Source organism: Drosophila gunungcola, unplaced genomic scaffold (genome assembly GCF_025200985.1).
Source record: "Drosophila gunungcola strain Sukarami unplaced genomic scaffold, Dgunungcola_SK_2 000001F, whole genome shotgun sequence".
NCBI classification, from domain to species: Eukaryota; Metazoa; Arthropoda; class Insecta; order Diptera; family Drosophilidae; genus Drosophila; species Drosophila gunungcola.
In genome coordinates, this window is record NW_026453197.1 from 5,836,751 (window position 1) to 5,856,877 (window position 20,127).

Here is a 20,127-nt window from a genome sequence, read left to right on the forward strand (position 1 = left end):
TGTTTTTATTAACAAACCCTTTTTAAAATGCCCAATTCCAACAAACAAAACCTTTTGAGGTGAATGAAACTTAGAAATTTAAAGCGTTGGAGAAGGAGACGGTTTCATAGGTTGAGAAAGAGCATAAGATATATATATAGCGACTAGGAATGCGCGCCAGAAGACGTTCTTGGATTGACAATATAGTTCGCCTGGCCCCTTTACCTGAATCTCCGCCTTGAAAACCGAGTTTCTTTATGCCTAGTTCTCGCCCAGATTGAAATCGCAATCGCTGCAGCTACAGCTGTTGAAGTCGTATGTCTTTTGTAGTCTACGCATCGTTTTCTTCAACTTGTAATTCTTGTCGTCGCCCCGTGAACCGGATTTACGTTTAACTGCACTTTCGTTGGTTTTATTCGGACTGCTATTTTTGTATAGCTATATACAGGTTTGATTGCATTATGCCTTTAAGTGGCAGAAGAGCATTTAAAATTAATTGCCATTTTCGGTTAATTGTTGACACAACATTCTTGCGGTCGAGCTGCGAACCAATGAATTCCCCAATAACAAGATTTGGTTGTCAAGGCTTTGAAATACTGAGAGAGTGTCAGTCTTGGCTTAGTCGCAAATCTTAACATCTGATTTGGCTTATAAAACTGTTGATAAGCTTTTCTTCAATTTTCACAGAAAAATTATTGGCTGTTTTTTATTGTATTTACAAAAATACCAAAGTGTGAAATTACTTATATTATATATAAATATATGTAAATGTATTTTTATACATATACATAACTTTAAATATTTGATAAAAAAAAAAACTTATATTAAAAAATGAAATTACTGTGAAACTTTATATCAATAATTTGAAAGAACGATTTACTATTAAAAAAATAAACTGAGAAATATAAAGTCACCTACTTTATATTTCCCAGTTGATTTTTTTATTAACTTAACTTAAGGGTTGCGACAAAAAAATAAATATTAACATACATAATTATTATGGATTCGTATAATTATATTGCCTATATCTGACTCGACAATCTAATAAACTATAGCTCATATAAGAAATTAGACTATTTAAAGAGGCTTTTTAAACATTTATTTATATTTCATATTTTTCGGCTTGTGCAGCCTATTAATTAGTCATGGATCTTTCCAATATAAATATAGCCACATGTCATGACACGCAGTCACCTACAATTTATATCATAAGATGGTGCTCTTGACCCTGACACTTTTTAAGAAATACATTTGATCAAATAAAGTACAGAGATTTTTCTATAATCCCCAATACTATTTTTAGATTGTCTAAAACAAATTAAATAAAAATTTGCGACGCCATCTATGTATATTTAAAAACAGTTGACAGTGGCGCCATCTTTTGACCAAGAGGTCTTAACGTGACGTTAATTTAACAGATGTTAAGCTAGAATTTAACATTAGCCGGTGTTGCCAGCTTATTTTCCGTTGTCTTGGTAACGGTTTTCCCTGGATTTTATTGTCAAAAGAAAAATTAAGGAAAATAAGCTAAACTAAACAAGAATGTTTCGCCGTGGAAAATTATCGTTTCTGAATACCAAAGATGATCGCATCAAACTAATAACGGAGCGCATAAACATAACAGAGCGACATTTATTGGAGATGTGTTCTTCATTTGCTTTGGTGACGAGGAAAATGGCCAAGTGGGTACGCTTAATAGTTGGATTTTCGGCTCTAATTATAATTCCTTGCAGATACCGCGACTCCTTCGATGAGCTGGCCAAGGGTGTTAAGAGTTATGCCGATGACGAGGAAATCAATGAAAGTCTCTGTCAAGGACTGAAAAGTTTCACGAATGCGGTCACAATAATGGGCGACTATATGGACATCAATGTGCACCGATTGGAACACAAGGTAGGGTCTTAAGTTATAAGACCAATCCGATTTTCCTAATTTACGTTTACATTACTATTCGTTTTAATGATTAAAGCTGGACCAATACTACAATATTAACTTTAAAAACGTTTCTTTATAAATGATATTTTAAAATAGTGAAATTGTATTTAAAGTAAAAGTTATGTATCTAAACCACATATTTAAATCATTAATTAGTAAAGTTATTTGATGCATTTTCTCCAGATTGTAAACGAGCTCTCGCAGTTCGAGCAGCTCTGCAAGTCCACACGGGAAAATTTACGTCTTGCTGTTATAGCCCGGGATAAGGAGGTTCTACGTCAACGACAGATGCTGGAGCTTAAGTCAAAGTTTTCAGCCAATAATGTGAGTTAAAATACGGCTTAAAAATCAGTCAATAATATTCCATTTTACTTTCCCAGAGTGCCGCAGATTCCGAGTTGTTTAAAGCCAAAATGGAGGTACAGCGCACCAACAAAGAGATCGACGACATCATTGGGAACTTCGAGCAGCGGAAAATAAGGGACTTAAAGCAGATAATCTCTGATTTTATCCTGATCTCCATGAAGCAGCACACCAAGGCCTTGGAGGTCCTTTCCGCTAGTTACTATGATATTGGGAGCATTGATGAACGCGACGATTTCCTGGAGTTCCAGAAGCTGATGAAAAGCAAGGAGGAGCCCACTTCCCGAAAGGCGGCCCTAAAGAAGGGTTTGCGTTCGCAGTCTATGGATAGTTTGGAGCATGAGCACCTGGTCAGTCCGCTGAAGAGGCGCCAAAGGTTATCCAGGAGTAGCAAGAATCTGGCCGGTGCCGGAATCAGTCATGGCAGTAAAACGGAACCAGAGGAGGAAACTGATGAACAGGAAGAAGATGATGATGACGAAGATGATGTTAGTTTGGGATGATATTTTCGGGGAATGACCCTTTACTAATTGAAATTTATTAATTGCTCCCAGGAAACCGAGCAAAGTGGAGAGGAAGAAGAGGAATCTGGAACCGCATCAGACGATGAAAGGGAGCCCACCCAGCCGAGCAGCCAGCTCACTTCTCGCGAGAATGTCTTTGGGGCCAAGATACGATCCGCTGCCAAAGATGCAGCCACGCCCTCGTCAGGCGCGAGTGCAACTGCTGCTCCTTCGAAACCGACCAGGCAGACAGTCAAACATCCTTTCAAGGCTGTGGCATCCACCCATGTAAGATTGCAGAAGCAGTTTCATGTACCCCAACACTAGTACTGAAATTCTCAAACCAGAATTCATATCAGTATTGCAGGCTATACTAGTCACACATTCTAAATAAAAAAAATAAAATAAAATCCAACTTATCATAAATTAAAAACCAAGAAAAGAATATCTTAATCGCTCTGCTTAGGCCCTTATTTTTATTGTTTTTACATGCAGTTCCAAATGATTTATGTTATCATATCTTATTGTTTTATCACGAAACATTTGTAAGCTTTAAAAAAAAAGGATAGTGTTTTGCCAGCAGAAAAGGGGCAGAGCAGCGGAAGAACTTTGGCAGAGGCTTTAATAACTCAAAACCTTATAAAATAATAGCATTATAAATGCTATAACATTATAAATTATGTGTTAAAACAAATTCGTTCCAAAGATAATATATTCTCAAGCATGCGTTGTTTAAGCAATTAAAAATATATCGTTCGCCCAAACTATTCGACTAGCGGATAAGTCTACTTAACGAATCCATTTTAAAAGTAGCCCCTAACTTACCTAGTTTTAGCTTGCATTCAACGCTGATTTGCATACACTTTAATCGCCACGCCTCACGATTCTTATTATTTGTCCCAGATAAACAAGAATATATATATATGCATATCATAACTAATCAAGCGGAAATGGCACATTTCTCTCCCCTTTTCCATGTTACCGCCTTAACCCCGCAGGCGAGAAGGCAGAATTCGGGAGCAGGTCGCCAGGTAACCGTTGTTAAATCGAAGTCCTGAACCCCCAAACCAGGGATTTTACAATTCTTGAAATTTTTATTAATAAATAGAAACTAAACGGCAATAATTCAAAATTATTGGCCCTTGCTCACAAAAGAATTACTTTACTTAAATTAAGAAGCTCCCCGTGTGGGAGAAACTTAGAACTATGCAATAAACGGATGAGCAAATGTGTGGTTTTGGAGCAACCGGGTGCGAAGGAGATTAAATGAATGTGAGAGCCTGGAATTGTAAACTTGATTCGGGTGACTGGGTGCCAGGTGTTCGATGTATGTGTATTATGGTATTGGGATGCAGTTTCCAGATGGGCGTGGCCGAACGACGGGCTTCTACGGATCTCATTTCTCCGGGCCCTGGCCCTCAATCCCGGCCTGGTTCATCAGGTCCGCGATGCTCTTCTCCAGGTCGTCGATGCGGTTGCCCATGTCGTCGATGCGCGTGATTATCTGGTCGGACATCGTCTGAAACTTGTCCTGCACATTCTGCAACAGATTTTGGACCTGATAACAGGAGGCGGATTTTACTGGGTGCTCATTTCGGGTCTCTATTTACTGGGTGGTTCCCGGATCGGGCATTACTCACGTAAATGGTCAGCTCCTGCATGTTCTTTGGGTCCGCATTGCTGTTCAGTGAGTAGTTCTGGTCCAGATCGCTGTCCATCTCGTTGCGCAGATCGGTCATTCTGTGTATTCTTTGTGGCGCTGTATAAAAGTACAAAATTCTTATCGCTTCTAGATGCTTTGCTTCTGTTTGCGGCTGCAGCTGCTTCACTTCTGCAAATTAATTTCTTTATCAACCATAGGGATGGACTCCGGCCCGATAGATATGTCGATACATCGGGTGATGGAAAGTTAGCTAGTGCAAACAGCTTTTTTTTATTTCCTTGTTTAATTTCAGTTATGCAAATGTTTTTATTAAAATCATTATAAAATGTTTCTTAACTTATTTGCTATTTATTTTTGTTTTTAAGGTTTAGTGCTTACTTTAATTGTAGATTTCACAACAGACTTATTTTCAAAAAAAAATTGTTTGAATTGATTTTGAGTAATAGCTAGCTAGCTGTAGCTATTTTGCAGACAACTTGTTTTTAGATATCCAATTAAACATTTTATAGCTAGATAGCTATAGCAATGTGGCTGATAAAGCGTTTCTCAGCACTACCGAAGGCAGCGCGTTATCCAACACAGCCCCACGTGGATGTTTTTTATCACCTTCAAATGGAAGTTGACGAGGAAAAACCGCAGGTTGTTGACGAAAACAACTTAATTAAAGCATTTAAACTAACCATTTCATTGCAGATTATTGCGGAAAACCCCAATGAAAGCGTGATACGCGAACGCAACGCGGAGATCGTTTCTGGCGGCAATGTTTTCTACAATCCTGTCCAAGAATTCAATCGAGATCTGAGCATCGCAGTCCTAAACGTTTACTACCGGAGATTGGCGAAAGAAAGAAGCGAAAAGGCGCTTAAAAAGCAGCGAAAGAAGGTGAAGGACGAGGAGCAAGAAAAACCCACTCCCGTTTCCGAGGATCCACCCACTTATGAGGCAGGTACTCGCTATGAGGACGGTCTGCGGATCCTGGAGGCCCTGGCAGCAACAGGTTTGCGGAGCATTCGCTACGCCCAGGAAATCGCAGGAGTGCGCCAGATCGTGGCCAACGATCTATCCCGCCAGGCGGTGGAGTCCATCAACACAATGTCCGGCACAACAAAGTGGAGGAGCTGATCGAACCCAGTCATTCGGATGCCATGTATGTTGACTATATCACCTAACTAAAAAATATACAGTGGACAGTCATGATGAGTCTGCAGGAGTCTAAATTGACCAGCTTATCAATTTAATATTTTAATATTGTAGTGTTAAAAACCATTGGCAGTGATGTGATTTAAACCAGTCTATTTTAAATCGAGGTAGTTTTTATAAGAGTTTCAAGCTATAAAATGTAGTGTATTTGTGTTATGGACTTTAGCTTTCTCTCATTGAGTATCCAAAAACCGTTTTTTATAGGAGCAATCAAAAGTTTTAAAGCGAAATTCCTTTTATGTATGCCTCTTACAGGACCCTCATGTATCTTTCGACACACCCCGAGAAGCGCTTTGATGCCGTGGACCTGGATCCGTACGGATGTCCGAATCGTTTTCTGGACGGAGCTATGCAGTGTCTGGTGGACGGGGGCCTGCTCCTGGTAACTGCCACCGACATGGCCGTTCTGGCCGGAAATGCTCCGGAGGCGTGCTATGTGAAGTACGGATCTGTGCCCCTGCGGATGAAGTGTTGCCACGAGATGGCATTGCGCATCCTGCTTCACTGCATCGAGAGCCATGCGAATAGACACGGCAAATACATCGAACCGCTGCTGAGCATATCGGCGGATTTTTACGTCCGGATATTTGTGCGAGTGTACGCCGGACAAGCTCAGTGCAAGCTGTCAATGAGCAAGCAGTCTTGGATATACCAGTGCACCGGCTGCGAAACCTTTACGCTGCAACCCTTGGGCACAATAAAGCCCAATCCCACGGCGGGAAATCCCCAGCAGTTGAAATACGGCATACCCACAGGGTCCAACGGTCAATTCTCAGTGCGAGCATTGCGGTCACAAGCACCACCTGGGTGGGCCCATCTGGTCAGCTCCGATTCATAACCCGGAATTCGTCCAGGACCTATTGAAGACCGTGCAAGAGTCATCGTTGCAGTCCCTAGGCACCCAAAGGAGGATCGTTGGCGTGCTTTCCATGGTCCAGGAGGAGTTGCAAGATGTCCCCCTGTATTACACGCCTGACAAACTGTGCTGCGTGCTTAAGCTAGAGATTGTACCCATGCTGAAGTTCCGGTCTGCCATTCTCCATGCCGGCTATCGAGTCTCCTACTCGCATGCCTCGAAGAACTCTCTGAAAACTAATGCGCCTCCAGCGGTGCTGTGGGACATTCTGCGCAGCTGGAGCAAGCGGCATCCAGTCAATCCCGACCGGATGATTCCTGGCACTCCTCTGGAGGCTATACTTTCGAAACAAAGCACCGCGGACTACGAGTTCGATGAACTTCACCCGGAGGCCAACCCGAAGAGCCGAAAGTCTGCGTTATCGCGTTTCCAGGAGAACCCTACTCCGCACTGGGGACCAGGAACAAGGGCTACAATCATGTAAGCAAAGTACTTGGACCATTCTTTCTCGCATACTTACTAACCCGCCCGTTTTAGGATTGGTGACAACAAACTGCCAAAAAGCTACCGTAACCAGAACAAGAAGCAGCGTCACAAAGCATCGCAACAGCAGGCGGAGGAGGACCAAAACGATACCCCACAATCGGTGAGAGATGACGATGATGCGGAGCACATGGCCAAGCAGCCCAAGCTGGAGGCGACGGCGTGACGATTGCTTCTCTGTCACAAATTTATTGCCAATAATGTTTGTAAAACCCAAAACAAGAAACTCTTTTTTTCTGGGAAGGCAAGGACCTTAGCGGAGTTAATAGCGGAAGAAGTTGCCGTCGGAGGACTGGCGCGAAAATCCGTTGTTGACCAGCTGGTTATGGACGCCGCTACAAATTAGCTTCACACTATGGGGATGGATCTTTTCCTTACAGCCGCCTGAAAATATACCAAACAATTGATCTTAGGTATATAAAAAGAATATTTTTCTGTAATCAATTTCACTGCAATTTTTAAGGTAGTATTGTTACAATTAAGACATTGCTGTTTGTGGTTAATTCTCAAAGGAAATGTACAACTTTCTATTTAGAACTAGAATTCTTGCTAAAAATGCACTGGCATTTTTATTTTGTAAGAATTTTCATTGTTATTTTGCTATCTATATGTCTATTACTCCATATTCCATTACTTTTGGGGACAAGTTACTATTTCTTACGAACTTTTTGAAACTGAGAATAAGAACTTTTTTTAAATATCACAACTTACCAATGCGAAGTGGATGACCCAGCACGGCCTCCTGCTTCCGGCGGATAAGGCGCGTGTTGCGCAACACCCGAAACGACTTGAGCTGGGCGCCGATTTCCTTGGCCGCCCCGGGAGCCGACCAGCTGCTTATGGCTCGGCAAGTCTCCCGCTGCATGACATAGTCTACTTTGTCCGGAAAGGCTTCGCGCGTATGATCGTAGCGCGACTGCAGCGAGAAGTCCAGTGTGTCCTTTGGGACGTTCGGATTGGCCCGGTAGCGTTTGCTCGAGCGCACCGAATTCATCGTCTGGTGGTAGAAGAGCCGCTGATACGGCTCCAGATGGCCATGCCAGGTGCCCGGTTTCAAGTGGGCTTCCGGCGGTGGTGGCTCCGGAAAGGAGCACACATAGGTGCCCTCCGTGTGCAGCTCGGGCTGCCTAAAAACTCAACACAATACTTATCTGAGATCAAGAAAGTCATGGCTATAGCTCACCAGGACACATTTTTGATCTGCACAGTGTCGTACTGAATCATCTTTAAGGAGGAATCAATTTAATTTTGGGCGAAAGTGTAAAGGGTCCGTCCGACCTTAGTAAAAATAAAGAACCGGTCTCAGAACAACTCAGATTTGTGATTTTCCTTCAGTTTCCCGGCAACTGTTTTGTCAATAAAACAAACGACTACCATGTTTTTTGGTGCCAATAGAAACGGTCCAACAAAAACCTTAAAGCCAAGTTTTTATATACCATGGATAATCGAAGAAAAGTAGAGCCTTTGCACTAAACAAAATTGCAGAGATTTCAGTTGTAATTAAAAAATTAAAAAGGGAGGAATTGGTTGTACACTTATATAGACCAACTTCGCTCTTATTAATACCAAAGCGGATGTTTTTAATTTAATTATCTAGAGAATCGGTATTTCCTTTTAAAATTTTAAATATCGTTTTTATTGTAGGCAACAGAGAACAAGGCTTTTATGTTGCCGCTCCAAATATGAATTACACAATCTGAAAAAAACCCAATTTCCAAAAAAAAACATAAATGTTTGGGTACAATTAAATGAAATTACATTTTATTGAATAGTTTTTTTTTCAAGCTGTAATAAAAAAAAGTTAGCTGTCCGACTCACCCAATTAAGTCCATGAAGAAATCCAACGAGGCCTAGTCACAGTTCGAGGTCCTAACTCCGACATCCATTGCATCACCAACATAGCTCTGCTGGAAATGTTTTTTTCGCCTAAACTCAAAAGGGACGCCCACCAACATACAGGAAAACACCAACAACGCCAACCAGCTACAAATCGCGAGACGAGACGAGATGAGACGAGACGAGAGAAGAAGTGTCGGGAAACAGGAAACTATGAGTGACTGCTGCTCCCAGCTCCCAAGCTGGAGAATCGCAGAATCTGGAGCTGTGACAGCGGCTAACAGGAAACAGCAAGCTGCATCTGCAACTGCAACATCATCGGCACCAGCAACGGCAACGTGCGACAGCAGGAGCAACGGCAACGTGCGTCAGCGACAGCAACAGCATCTGCAACAGCATCTGCAGCAGCAGCAACAGCAGCCACGCGATGTCCGCTCCCAGGAGGAAGGAGTTGTAGCTTGGATGATGCGCTGCTGCTGATCCTCCCTCGCGATTTAACCACAATCTTATCTGAACCGCAACAACTGCCACACACCAACTGCCTGCATGTATATAATAAACGTGTGGGAGAAGCTTGTTAATAAGTTTGTCGTTAAAATGTACAAATAACGGAAACGGGCAACACAAACGCAATCGAATCGAATAGAATCGAACGGAACGGAACGCAACGAAACAAACAGAGTACTATCACTCATCCTCCTCCTGTCTGTCATCTTATACTGAGTATTAAGTAGAAGCCGTGGTAATTTGAGTTTATTATGTTTTGTTTCTGGTTTTGTTCAAGGATTTCTACTACGCTACTAAGTATATCAAAAGCCTAATTGGAAAGAACCGACATCGAGGGATCTCCCAGGGACCGGGGATCTCGCTCGGAACGTTATTACATGCCTTTTCTCTTCTTATATACTCTGCCGAAACTTAAAATAGTTCGCTATAAATAGTTGTGTAAAGTGTAAGTGTTTAATGTTTTGTATACCTGCTGTTCGGGTACAGCATGACACAGGAGGAGCCACAGATCCTTAACAGGAGTCGGAATCTGGCTTTGTCAGCGAGCCATGTCTGGAATGAAGAAGAAATTTGTATGTTAAAATACTTCGTGAGTCTTTTTAAATTTTAAGGTGTTGATTTTTTGATGATTTTCAAGATTTTAGTTTTAAATCTGTCACAGAAAGTTGGTAAACCATCACTTTCGGAAACAGCAAACTAACTTAATGTCACAACTTAAAATGAGATTGAGAAATAGCAACAGTTGTCGGCACACATACTATAAAATGCATGACCTTTTTTTGTGTAAATTACACGTCGAAACTTTTCAATGTGTGTGCGCCAAAGGCGGTTTTATACCGTGCCGACCACTGTTTTAAAATATCCTTCGACTCTTAATGGAAATAAACTAGCACGTTTGATAACCCACCTCGCACTCTAACATGATGGAACGTTTTTGTCATATTTAGGAGCGACTGCGACTGCGAGACGCGGCTGCGACTATTGCCACGGACCCGCTTCCGATTCCGTTGCGGCTATCGCCGCGGACAGGACTGCGCGAGAACTTGGAGCGGCGTTCCGGCGAATGGCTGCCAGCCGAGCGGGAACGGGAATACGAGCGGCGGCGCGGGCTGCGCGAACGGCGACGCATCGGGGAGCGGGATCGTGAGCGACGACGTCCGCCGGATCCACCTCCACCTCCTCCGCCACGACGACCACTCGAGCTACGTGTGGGCGACGACGGGCGGCCGTAGCGGGCCATCTGTACACGAAGCTCCCTGCCGTCCAACATGCGACCGTCCATGGCCTCCAGTGCGTCCTCAGCATCGCGTTTGTCATAGAAGCTGCAATGCAAGACAGAAACTTCATAAGAACTATGTACACTGGCATTTTAGTAATACATATTAAACTTTTATTTATATCTTCTGAAACTGTGGGGTTGACAGTATGTTGGCTAGCAGGGTTTTGGTAGGCAACAGTTGCAAGTAAACACAGTTATTCTGGCATCCTTTTGCTAAGGAAAATGTTCAGATTGAAAGCTGATACATATTCAAAAATAGCAAATAATGCAAAATACAAATTGTTGTATTACTTTATTTAAAGTTTGAAGCAGATCTTAGTTCTAAAACGTTTTTAATGAAACTTTTTCGCTACACAAAATTGAAGCAAATGTTGTATTCTCAGTATGTTGGCTAGTAGTAGTTGAGTAGGCAACAGTTGCAAGTGAAAACATTTCATCTGGCACCCTTTTGCTATAGAAAATGTATAGATTTGATACAAGTACACCTTTGAAGATAGCAAATAATGCAAATTTGGATTGAGATCCATACAAAAACATGTGGCGTTTTATAGCACCTTTGCGCCCTATAAAACAACTCAAGATTCCAAAATGTTATTTTTGTGGACACATCACGTGTTTAATTTGGTAAAATGTTGTATTCTCAGTATGTTGGCTAGTAAGAGTTGAGTAGGCAACAGTTGCAAGTGAACACATTTCATCTGGCACCTTTTTGCTACAGAAAATGTACAGATTTATAACTGATACACCTTCGATACTAGCAAATAATGCTTGTTTTATTTAATATGATGCGTTTCAAAGATATATTATTAATTACTTTAATAATAACTGAAATTAGTGATACTAATAATCTGTTAAACATTATTTAATGGTACATTGATTGTTACTAATTTAAGTTTTGAAGAGATCTTATCAATTTTTGATGTTATGACTTGGTCATAACAGATGGAATGAACTAGTCATTTATCTATAAAACACTTCCCATATTAACTGGAAATGCTACTAGAAACATGTTTTTACAAGTTCCCATCGATAACTGATCAAATTGATGTTGATATGTAAGGGTATTTGATACTTTCAAGATGTCTAACCATCTGCTATACTTGGGTTAGCCAAATTTCCCGGAATAAGACACGAGATGGGATACTTACCGAACGAAGGCAAAACCGCGGCTTTCGCGCGTGTAGCGATCCCTGGGTATGTAAATGTCGCCTACCTCGCCGCATCTTTCAAAGACCCGACGCAGATCCTCCGGCGTGGTGCGGTATGTGAGATTGTCGACCTGCGGGATATCAATACGCTCACATTGATTTACATTCCGAAAAGAGGTTATCTAACCCGGCAACGTTGCCAGCCGGCCGCCATTTTGTAAGCGATTTCTTTTTTTTCACAGATACTTGCCTTTAGCGAGACCATTCCATCGATTCTGGGCGGCGGACGCGCTGCGCCCAATCCCCCGGCACTTGCACCGTTACTCATTATCTATATTGAGATTTTAATTATTTCCCAAAACACACGTCTGTTCAGAGCAAGTTTATTTGGCGACAAATTTTTTCACTCTGCTAAAATGGCGTCCGGCACCAGTGACGTTGCTTCAGTGTGACTGCACCTTGACGTAGAGCTGTCAAAACATCGATGGAACTATCGATGGTTGGGTTAAAATAATCGATTGTTTTTAGCTATCACGATAGTATTGGGAAAAATGTTTTTAAGCAATTTCCAATATACCAAAATCCCAAACAGCACATCCGAGCGAAAGGATTGAAAATTTAGAAAGATAGAAACAGCGAATGCCACTAATGTCATATTTCCACAAAGTCCGTATTGGTTGGTATTATTGACATATGTGAAACTCCGATTTCCACAGAGCACATCCACCATCAAACTTCCCATAACAGCTGATCTGAATAGCCGTAGTGCTCTGTGGAAATCGGAGTTTCACATTTGTCAAATATAAACACTACACACTTATATTATTTAAAGTTTCAGAAAGCGTAATAGCGTTTTTAATGTAAACATTTATTTTTATTTTGCACACAAAATCTGGATATAAAAATGTCTTTTCAAAACATTGGGAAAAAATTATAATCGAAAAAAGTATATACATAATAACATAATATTACATTTGTTTATTGCTTAAAATCTGCCATCGGACTATTAGTTGATTATAACCAGCATTAACATTAGTACATAAACATTTAAATATTTTAACTAGCTCAAATAAAGAAGCTGCATTCAGACTAATAGTATCAAAGGATTAATATGTTTTTTTTTTTAGAATAATAATAAAACTGAATATACTTGAATTTAATTATCTTTTGAGGTCTGCCACTAGGCCCCACTGTACCTTCACCTATCGATACCCCGATAACATTTCATACTTGTGACAACCCTGACTCGATGCGTGGCTTGAAACGTGTAAAAATAATAGAACATTGCTAATTCCGAGCACTGCATTAATTGTTTAGGTAGCGAATTACACCTGCAGGTCACCAGGTGGTAACCACTGCCACCAGCAAGAGATTTTCGTCCGAGGAAATAGAGAAAAACTGAGTTTAAACTAAGTTGGCCAGGCCATAGCACACACAAGAACGAACCATAACACTAGTGTGGACCCCATTAAGTCGAAAGTCTGGCTTTAACCCCCACCCCCCGGCCACCAACTATTCAAGTGTGTGTGATTCTTAGTGCCATTGCCATTCCCGTATTTCCATTTTCAATCCCGAAACGACCGCGTGTGTTCTGTGTGAGTGCGGGAGCATCAAGAAGAAGCAGCCGTTTGAAGGAGGGCGAAAGTGTGTCGCGTGAAAAAAGCGAGAGATTTTCATCGAAAAACAGAGAAACCGCACCGCATCGGAACGATGGCCGCCCAGGAAAACACGGAGATCAGCACAAAGTTCTCCACGCTGAATGTGAACGCGGTGGAGTTTGTGCCCAGTTTCAGTTACAACAGCGTGGCCGCAGCGGCGGCAGCAGTTGTGGTCGCAGCGGAGGAGGCGGAGGCCCAGGCGCCGACCCCGCCCCCCACTGCCACGGATCCAGGTCCGGGTCCCGCCTCAGGATCCGCCACGCCAGCCACCACACCCGACTCCACCGGCAGCGGGGGATCTACAGCGGGCGCAGCTCCCCCTCCTCCCCAAGCGGCGGCGGGTGCGGATGCACCGCCCACTTCCTCCTCTAATTCCGCATCGCCAGCGCCGGGTTCGCCTGCCACCACGCCTTCTGCGGCAACGGCAGCAGCTCCAACGCCCATCGAAGGTCTCAACCCCTCGGACAAAATCGCAAACAATGGTAAATAGAGCCCCCGAACCCAAACTCCCTAAAACCCCCCTCCGAACCCCACCGTCCACGTCCATTGAACTCTTCCCCTGTGACGTCAACAAAGAAGCGTGTTATTGTTGCTACCTGCTGTTGGGGAGACCAGTGTGAAAGAAAGGAGGGGAAGGGTAAAAGAAAGGAAAGCCCCGAAGAAAGGTTGCATTCGTTCGGTTCAGTTTAGGTTATTATCGGTGTCCGCACATAACCTCAATCTGCGTCAGTGCTGCAGTCGGCGTCGCATGTGTTGCTTGCTTTATTCGATTTGTGGGCTTTATTTTGACTTTAAACAAATGGCTAATCTCTTTTTGGCCTGGGCGCAAAAACCACCGTTGGTCAGGGCCTTTTCTTTCACCGCTTTTCACGCCGTCGTGTCGCCAGCGGTGGCTCATGGCAGAGATGCGCAGATCGCGACCAGTCACTTTATAGTAAAATAACATTTTTCTAAACAATTATGTTGTCGAATTTTGGTTTTTCAAACCACTCTCCTAAATTATGAATTGAGATCATTCAGTAGTCAAACCTATTTAACTAATTTCGTTCTTACGGTTATTTTAGAAATTATAAGCCTGAAATAGTAATTATGAATAATGTCAACAGTAAAAGTACTGAATTAGTCATTACATCGATATTTACTTTATATTGCTTGCAATTATTCAAGAATTTGTACGCCTGGAATTACTCTATACCTTTGATAGAAAGAAAGATAGAAAGTTTAATTTGGAGTCGGTATCTAACATTTTTATTGTAATAACCAGAAAAAATATTTCTACTATATAAATTGTTTGGACGTTGTATTATTTATTTATTGACTAATTTATGTGGTTCTTTCTAATGCCCTAAAACTCGATTATTTTAATGTAGTGCTTTGGTTACTATTCTGAAAATTCCTTATCTGTAATTTCGTGAGAAACCTTTTTTTTGCAAATATCTTCTTGCACTTAAAAAAAACAAACCAATTGTTACTTCTTGCTTCTGACTTATTCATAATACCACGAAATATATTGCACAAATAACAGTCACTTGATGCGCTGTGTCCATTCACGGCGCAGATCTAGCGGCCACTCACACTCTTGCCATTCGCCCGGCGACGCCAACGAGCAGCTGTTTGCGCTGCCATTTTACTCCCGCTACTCTTTGTGCCGCCGTTTATTTGGCCATTTGCCTCGCTCTATTCGCACTCACACTCGCAAATGACCCCCAATCGCTGTGTTTTTGACACGTTTGCGTTTTTGCCAATCGTTTATTGGAGCCTCTGTTGCGCCCAGCTTCGCTTCGCGGACTGGAATGAAGTGGAATAGCATGGGCGTCCGTTCAGCTGGCTCACTCGTTATCGCAACGACTCCACTACCGCCACGTTGTAGTTGTTTGGCCCGAATGGAAGCGCTTAGTGCAGCTCGCCGGCGGTTGAAACCGCTTTGAACCCGATTCCGCTTCCATGGCGTTTGGCTGTGCGGCAGCTGAAACGACTAAAAATGTGCTGTTGGCTCTTACACTTTCGCGCGATCGCAGCTCGCTCAACCATCCGCTCCTGTTACCAATCCCATTCGCTTTTTAGTTTATTGTACCGCCATCATGAGTAAGGGCGCCGGTTCTCGCTACATTGTGTCCAAGAAACCATCGACGTCGAAGTGGAGAAAAAGTTAGTAGGCGGTAGTCGGGATAAGTCTATATGTTTGTCAGGATCCAGCAATTCAACCTCGAAACCAACCCATCTCTTCAAATGGTATCTCCTGTAAGACAAAAGTTCGGGATCCTAACATTAGAAATCCACCTTCAATCGAGCACGTTGTCACCAGCACTCCGATCCGGCACATGACTCATCCGGCTGGCTATAGCCAGTAATTACCAATTAGCATGCGGCCGCCAGGTCAAACACGGCGAGAGCATGTGGTAGTAGTTACCAGACTAACACCGATTGCCAATGAATGAAGTATATATGTAAATAAGAGAGGCACACATTAACTTGGTAACAAATGAATTCCCAATCCAGTGTTTTTCCAAGCAAAGTTTCTCTAAAAGCTGAATTAAATTTATTAAAACACTAAATTTGAACTGAAAAGTATTTGCACGGGTGTCTTTTTTTCAAATTAAAAACGTACTTCATAAAACTATTTGAAAGTTTATTTTGTTAATTGTTTGACAGTGTTACAAAAAAGATACAAGATATTTAACCAAAATAGCAAGTATGTCACTTAGAAAATAGTCACGTTTCAACCTTCGAAATGCACAATACATTTGCACAGGCTTCTCTTTGTAAGAATAGAGAAAGTTCAAATAAGATATTACACTACCGTATCTATACAAATGTTCGATGATGTGGATGATTTTAATAAGACAACATGAGAATAAAATTTCCATTTATTCCGTTAAAACTAGATTAATCTAGACTGAGACTTTTGAAGGCACTATTTTAGAGAACGCCAATAAAAATTATTCTTAGATTACTCTGATGCTTAGGCAAAAATTTTTTTCAAAATTTTTAAATTAATAACAAATAGGCATTGTGGCTTACGGTTAAACAATGTATACATTTTGTTTCCATTAACCATGAATTTTGGTAATAAATCCCAAACAAACATAACCGCATTTCGTGCTGGCACAACTATTTCTGAAAAAACAAACAAGCATGGATATTCTCGGATTTCTATGATATCCTGTTTCCCAGCAACTTGACATTCTCACAATTACCGTGGAATCCCCCATAAATGATTTAACTAATGACTATTTATTATTTTTTAGAAACCGATCCCGCTGACAGCTGGGATGTGGACGATGCAGTGATCACACCCGAGGACGAGGAGGTGGAGGATGCCGAGTTCACAGAGGGCGAGGCCACGCCCAAAGTGTCCAAGAAGAAGGTGGTCAAAGTGGAGGAAAACAGAAGCAAGCGTGAGCACGTGAATGTAGTGTTCATTGGCCATGTTGGTGAGTTACCGTGACTTATGCGGCTGCTGTCAAAATTCCCGCTTATTACATGGTGATTTCCCATCGCTTAGATGCTGGCAAGTCAACAATCGGCGGACAAATCATGTCGCTCACAGGTATGGTAGACAAGCGGACGCTGGAGAAGTACGAGCGGGAGGCGCGTGAGAAGTCGCGCGAGAGTTGGTACTTGTCCTGGGCGCTGGACACCAACCAGGAGGAGCGCGACAAGGGCAAGACCGTCGAGGTGGGGCGCGCCTTCTTTGAGACGGACCGCAAGCACTTCACCATCCTGGACGCGCCCGGCCACAAGAGCTTCGTGCCGAACATGATCGGAGGGGCGGCGCAGGCCGATCTCGCCGTGCTGGTCATCTCGGCGCGAAAGGGTGAATTCGAGACGGGCTTCGACCGCGGCGGACAGACCCGCGAGCACGCCATGTTGGCCAAGACCGCCGGCGTCAAGCATCTGGTCGTGCTGGTCAACAAAATGGATGACCCCACGGTCAGTTGGGATCAGACGCGCTACAACGAATGTAAAGACAAGATACTACCATACCTCAAGAAGCTGGGCTTCAACCCGGCCAAGGACCTTACCTTTATGCCTTGCTCGGGTCTCAGCGGCTACGGGCTGAAGGACCAAGTCCCGGAGACGCTCTGCTCCTGGTACCGGGGGCCCGCCTTCATTCCGTTCATCGACGAGCTGCCGTCGCTCAACCGCAAGTCTGACGGACCCTTCATCATGCCCATCGTAGACAAGTATAAGGACATGGGCACCGTGGTGATGGGCAAGGTTGAGTCCGGAACGGCGCGCAAAGGCCAGAACCTGTTGGTGATGCCAAATAGGGTGAGTTTTTGCAGTTTAAAACTAGCCGACATTTGAGTGGGCACTAATTTAACGTTTCTTATAGACGCAAGTGGCGGTGGATCAGTTGTTTTCCGACGACTTTGAAGTCACATCTGTTGGTCCCGGCGAGAACGTGAAAATCAAGCTGAAAGTAAGTGCATAATTAATAATAATTTATTAATAGATTAATATCGTACGGAAGAAATAAGTTACGCTCAGTTCAGTGACAATTATTTACATTAGAATTGATAATAGACTATTAAGATAATTCATTTGTCTCATCGAAAAACAACACAAAGATTTTGTATTTAAAATAAATCAGGAACTGAATAATACTTTACAGCCTAAATTAATTTTTTGAAAACATTTTAATCTCTAACAACATTTATATCTAACTTTTCTCTAAGTAAGCAATACATTGGTTTTACATGTTAAACACTCATTACCTGTTGATTTAATTAATCTTTATTCTACCATTTTTTAAGGGCATTGAGGAGGAGGATGTCTCGCCAGGTTTTGTGCTCTGCGATGCAGCCAATCCCATTAAGACGGGAAAAATCTTTGATGCTCAGGTCGTAATTTTAGAACACAAATCAATTATCTGTGCGGGTTATTCGGCTGTCATGCACATACACTGCGCTGCCGAAGAGGTCACAGTGAAGGTGAGTTTTCATTTTGCTCCCATAGAGTACATATAAACTAAATTACATAAATTGTTTATTTGCCATAGGCCCTCATTTGCTTGGTCGATAAAAAGACTGGCGACAAATCAAAAACACGTCCACGGTTCGTTAAGCAGGATCAGGTTGCAATTATGCGTATAGAGTGCTCCGGAATGATTTGCCTTGAACAGTTTAAGCTTTTCCCTCAAATGGGCCGTTTTACGCTCAGAGATGAAAGTAAGTTTTCTGTTTTTCTGTATCAATCAAAAAATTCGCCTAACCGTTTTTCCTAACTTTCAGACAAAACCATTGCCATCGGCAAGGTGCTGAAGGTGGTCGAATAAATTGAGCCAAGCTGAATTCGAGCACCCGCCTTTTACTGCGATTTTTGAGATAGCATTGCACGCCCGACAAGAGAAACAACCACAACAACAACAACAACAACAGCAACGCCACGCCACGCTTTCTTCACATTTGACAAATCCACAAAAACAGTTCACACCCACGCTCGAGCTCTAACTCACATCTGGTTACTTTCCTTTATACCAGCAATAGCAATTGATTATACATTGATAAAAAGAAGGTTGAATAGGATTCGAATCGAAATGGAACGGCAATGTAGGCATTATAAGAAGAGGCAGGCGGAATTAATTTACAACCCCGATACTCGGACGGAGAGTTCAGAGATAGAAACAGAAATGCATTATATACGAAATATAAACTATATTATGTATAACTAAGCAGCAAAGTCGATGCAGCGAACGCGAAACAAGATGAACTATTTATATATACATAATGTATGCGAGGGAAAATAAGTTGGAGAAACGCCGCGATGATAACTGATCAGGCATTAATTGATTCTTGGTACGATTATGTTGTTGAGGCCCACTCTCAAGGATATTGAGCATTAGTTGCCGTCGTCGTTTTATTTTGGTTTACTACTTTTGTATAAACTGTAAGCATTAAATAGCGTACACGTACATGCCTAAATCGCGCGCAAGTCGTGAACTTTTTTAACACTAAAACTAAAGCTGCAAGCTACCCAATTTTTGTATTTGTACAAGCGAAAAGCAAAGTCCCCGACCCTTCTCACCCATTCAGCTTCCTGTATGCGCCTTCAAATTGCAAATTTGTTAAAATACCCTGCAAATACAATACGATATTTCTTCTCTTCTCTTTTACATGATATAATCTAAATGCTTTAATTTTAGTTAAAGCTTAAGGAACATGGAGTATAGTTGGTTTGATTTGTAAGCTCAAAATTGAACATTAAAGAACACGACAAAGAATGCATAACAGAGAAACAAGCATTAAACATCCTATTGTTAACTTTAATTTTAGCCCCTCTGATAATTCACTTTATTTGGCTGATTACAAAAAAAAAATTAAATTTTGTATAATTTAGTTAATTGAAGAATTCGTGCACGTCAATCACGAGACCCACTTATGAAAGAATAAAATGCCTTTTGCTACCAAGCAGAACAAAAACAGATGTTATCAACGATTTTTATTTAATTTTACCTTTTATTTTACACTCATCTGGACCCAGGACCAAGGCGGTTTCAAAACATTCACCCCCCAATTATTCAAGATCTGTCTTCCCCTCTAATTATTTGAAATTCAGTCTTTGTTGAAACTTAAAGTTGTTGTCCCTACCTTCACAAGTAAAGGAATAATAATAAATAATATCAATTAAGCAAGTTGAGCAGTCCCCATGTCT

The 20,127-nt window shown here is 42.0% G+C and overlaps 6 protein-coding genes across 8 annotated transcripts; 3 read left to right on the forward strand and 3 right to left on the reverse strand.

The window, feature by feature from the left end:
- The first annotated feature begins 1,435 nt into the window (after positions 1 to 1,435).
- On the forward strand, positions 1,436 to 3,690 carry LOC128261210 (CBY1-interacting BAR domain-containing protein homolog). The gene is made up of 5 exons (XM_052994781.1): positions 1,436 to 1,661; positions 1,713 to 1,872; positions 2,098 to 2,238; positions 2,295 to 2,765; positions 2,832 to 3,690. Exons 1-5 carry the CDS (start codon positions 1,522 to 1,524, stop codon positions 3,105 to 3,107), a joined length of 1,188 nt encoding a protein of 395 aa, XP_052850741.1. The 5' UTR covers positions 1,436 to 1,521; the 3' UTR covers positions 3,108 to 3,690.
- A 164-nt stretch (positions 3,691 to 3,854) lies between these two features.
- LOC128261211 (heat shock factor-binding protein 1) lies at positions 3,855 to 4,646 on the reverse strand. Its single transcript, XM_052994782.1, has 2 exons — positions 4,421 to 4,646; positions 3,855 to 4,338 (listed from the first exon to the last, which is right to left on the reverse strand). Exons 1-2 carry the CDS (start codon positions 4,517 to 4,519, stop codon positions 4,177 to 4,179), a joined length of 261 nt encoding a protein of 86 aa, XP_052850742.1. The 5' UTR covers positions 4,520 to 4,646; the 3' UTR covers positions 3,855 to 4,176.
- A 332-nt stretch (positions 4,647 to 4,978) lies between these two features.
- Positions 4,979 to 7,256, forward strand: LOC128262102 (tRNA (guanine(26)-N(2))-dimethyltransferase). Its single transcript, XM_052996166.1, is given in 6 exon segments — positions 4,979 to 5,082; positions 5,137 to 5,530; positions 5,533 to 5,590; positions 5,899 to 6,397; positions 6,399 to 6,979; positions 7,037 to 7,256. Coding segments are annotated over 6 exon segments (1,731 nt in total). The 5' UTR covers positions 4,979 to 5,055; the 3' UTR covers positions 7,209 to 7,256.
- LOC128262103 (cilia- and flagella-associated protein 276) lies at positions 7,065 to 8,418 on the reverse strand. Its single transcript, XM_052996167.1, has 3 exons — positions 8,226 to 8,418; positions 7,754 to 8,169; positions 7,065 to 7,426 (listed from the first exon to the last, which is right to left on the reverse strand). Exons 1-3 carry the CDS (start codon positions 8,264 to 8,266, stop codon positions 7,305 to 7,307), a joined length of 579 nt encoding a protein of 192 aa, XP_052852127.1. The 5' UTR covers positions 8,267 to 8,418; the 3' UTR covers positions 7,065 to 7,304.
- A 1,186-nt stretch (positions 8,419 to 9,604) lies between these two features.
- Positions 9,605 to 12,269, reverse strand: LOC128262094 (serine/arginine-rich splicing factor 2). The gene is made up of 4 exons (XM_052996145.1): positions 12,063 to 12,269; positions 11,813 to 11,943; positions 10,293 to 10,707; positions 9,605 to 9,937 (listed from the first exon to the last, which is right to left on the reverse strand). The coding sequence occupies exons 1-3, from the start codon at positions 12,138 to 12,140 to the stop codon at positions 10,329 to 10,331; spliced, it is 588 nt and encodes a 195-aa protein (XP_052852105.1). The 5' UTR covers positions 12,141 to 12,269; the 3' UTR covers positions 9,605 to 9,937; positions 10,293 to 10,328.
- Positions 12,270 to 13,048: 779 nt separating this feature from the next.
- LOC128261367 (eukaryotic peptide chain release factor GTP-binding subunit ERF3A) lies at positions 13,049 to 19,897 on the forward strand. 3 transcript variants are annotated; one of them, XM_052995031.1, is made up of 7 exons: positions 13,049 to 13,952; positions 16,719 to 16,904; positions 16,976 to 17,745; positions 17,810 to 17,896; positions 18,231 to 18,407; positions 18,476 to 18,644; positions 18,708 to 19,897. In XM_052995031.1, exons 1-7 carry the CDS (start codon positions 13,523 to 13,525, stop codon positions 18,749 to 18,751), a joined length of 1,863 nt encoding a protein of 620 aa, XP_052850991.1. In that variant the 5' UTR covers positions 13,049 to 13,522; the 3' UTR covers positions 18,752 to 19,897. The 3 variants fall into 3 exon arrangements, with proteins under 3 accessions (XP_052850991.1, XP_052850992.1, XP_052850993.1); XM_052995032.1 differs by lacking the exon at positions 13,049 to 13,952 and adding an exon at positions 15,194 to 15,618; XM_052995033.1 differs by lacking the exon at positions 13,049 to 13,952 and adding an exon at positions 15,624 to 15,711.
- Positions 19,898 to 20,127: the final 230 nt, after the last annotated feature.

Bases quoted from the DNA above. Each gene is read 5' to 3' on its own strand.
- LOC128261210 (XM_052994781.1), top strand. From the start codon at position 1,522: ATGTTTCGCCGTGGAAAATTATCGTTTCTGAATACCAAAGATGATCGC. The intron at 1,873-2,097 runs GTAGGGTCTTAA...CATTTTCTCCAG, and splicing joins TGCACCGATTGGAACACAAG to ATTGTAAACGAGCTCTCGCA. The intron at 2,239-2,294 runs GTGAGTTAAAAT...TTACTTTCCCAG, and splicing joins CAAAGTTTTCAGCCAATAAT to AGTGCCGCAGATTCCGAGTT.
- LOC128261211 (XM_052994782.1), bottom strand. From the start codon at position 4,519: ATGACCGATCTGCGCAACGAGATGGACAGCGATCTGGACCAGAACTAC. The intron at 4,339-4,420 runs GTGAGTAATGCC...TCCTGTTATCAG, and splicing joins TGCAGGAGCTGACCATTTAC to GTCCAAAATCTGTTGCAGAA.
- LOC128262103 (XM_052996167.1), bottom strand. From the start codon at position 8,266: ATGATTCAGTACGACACTGTGCAGATCAAAAATGTGTCCTG. The intron at 8,170-8,225 runs GTGAGCTATAGC...TTGAGTTTTTAG, and splicing joins CAGATCAAAAATGTGTCCTG to GCAGCCCGAGCTGCACACGG. The intron at 7,427-7,753 runs GTAAGTTGTGAT...GTATATTTTCAG, and splicing joins GGGTCATCCACTTCGCATTG to GCGGCTGTAAGGAAAAGATC.
- LOC128262094 (XM_052996145.1), bottom strand. From the start codon at position 12,140: ATGAGTAACGGTGCAAGTGCCGGGGGATTGGGCGCAGCGCGTCCGCCG. The intron at 11,944-12,062 runs GCAAGTATCTGT...GATATCCCGCAG, and splicing joins ATGGAATGGTCTCGCTAAAG to GTCGACAATCTCACATACCG. The intron at 10,708-11,812 runs GTAAGTATCCCA...CTTGCATTGCAG, and splicing joins CGCGGTTTTGCCTTCGTTCG to CTTCTATGACAAACGCGATG.
- LOC128261367 (XM_052995031.1), top strand. From the start codon at position 13,523: ATGGCCGCCCAGGAAAACACGGAGATCAGCACAAAGTTCTCCACGCTG. The intron at 16,905-16,975 runs GTGAGTTACCGT...CCCATCGCTTAG, and splicing joins AGTGTTCATTGGCCATGTTG to ATGCTGGCAAGTCAACAATC. The intron at 18,645-18,707 runs GTAAGTTTTCTG...CCTAACTTTCAG, and splicing joins TTTTACGCTCAGAGATGAAA to ACAAAACCATTGCCATCGGC.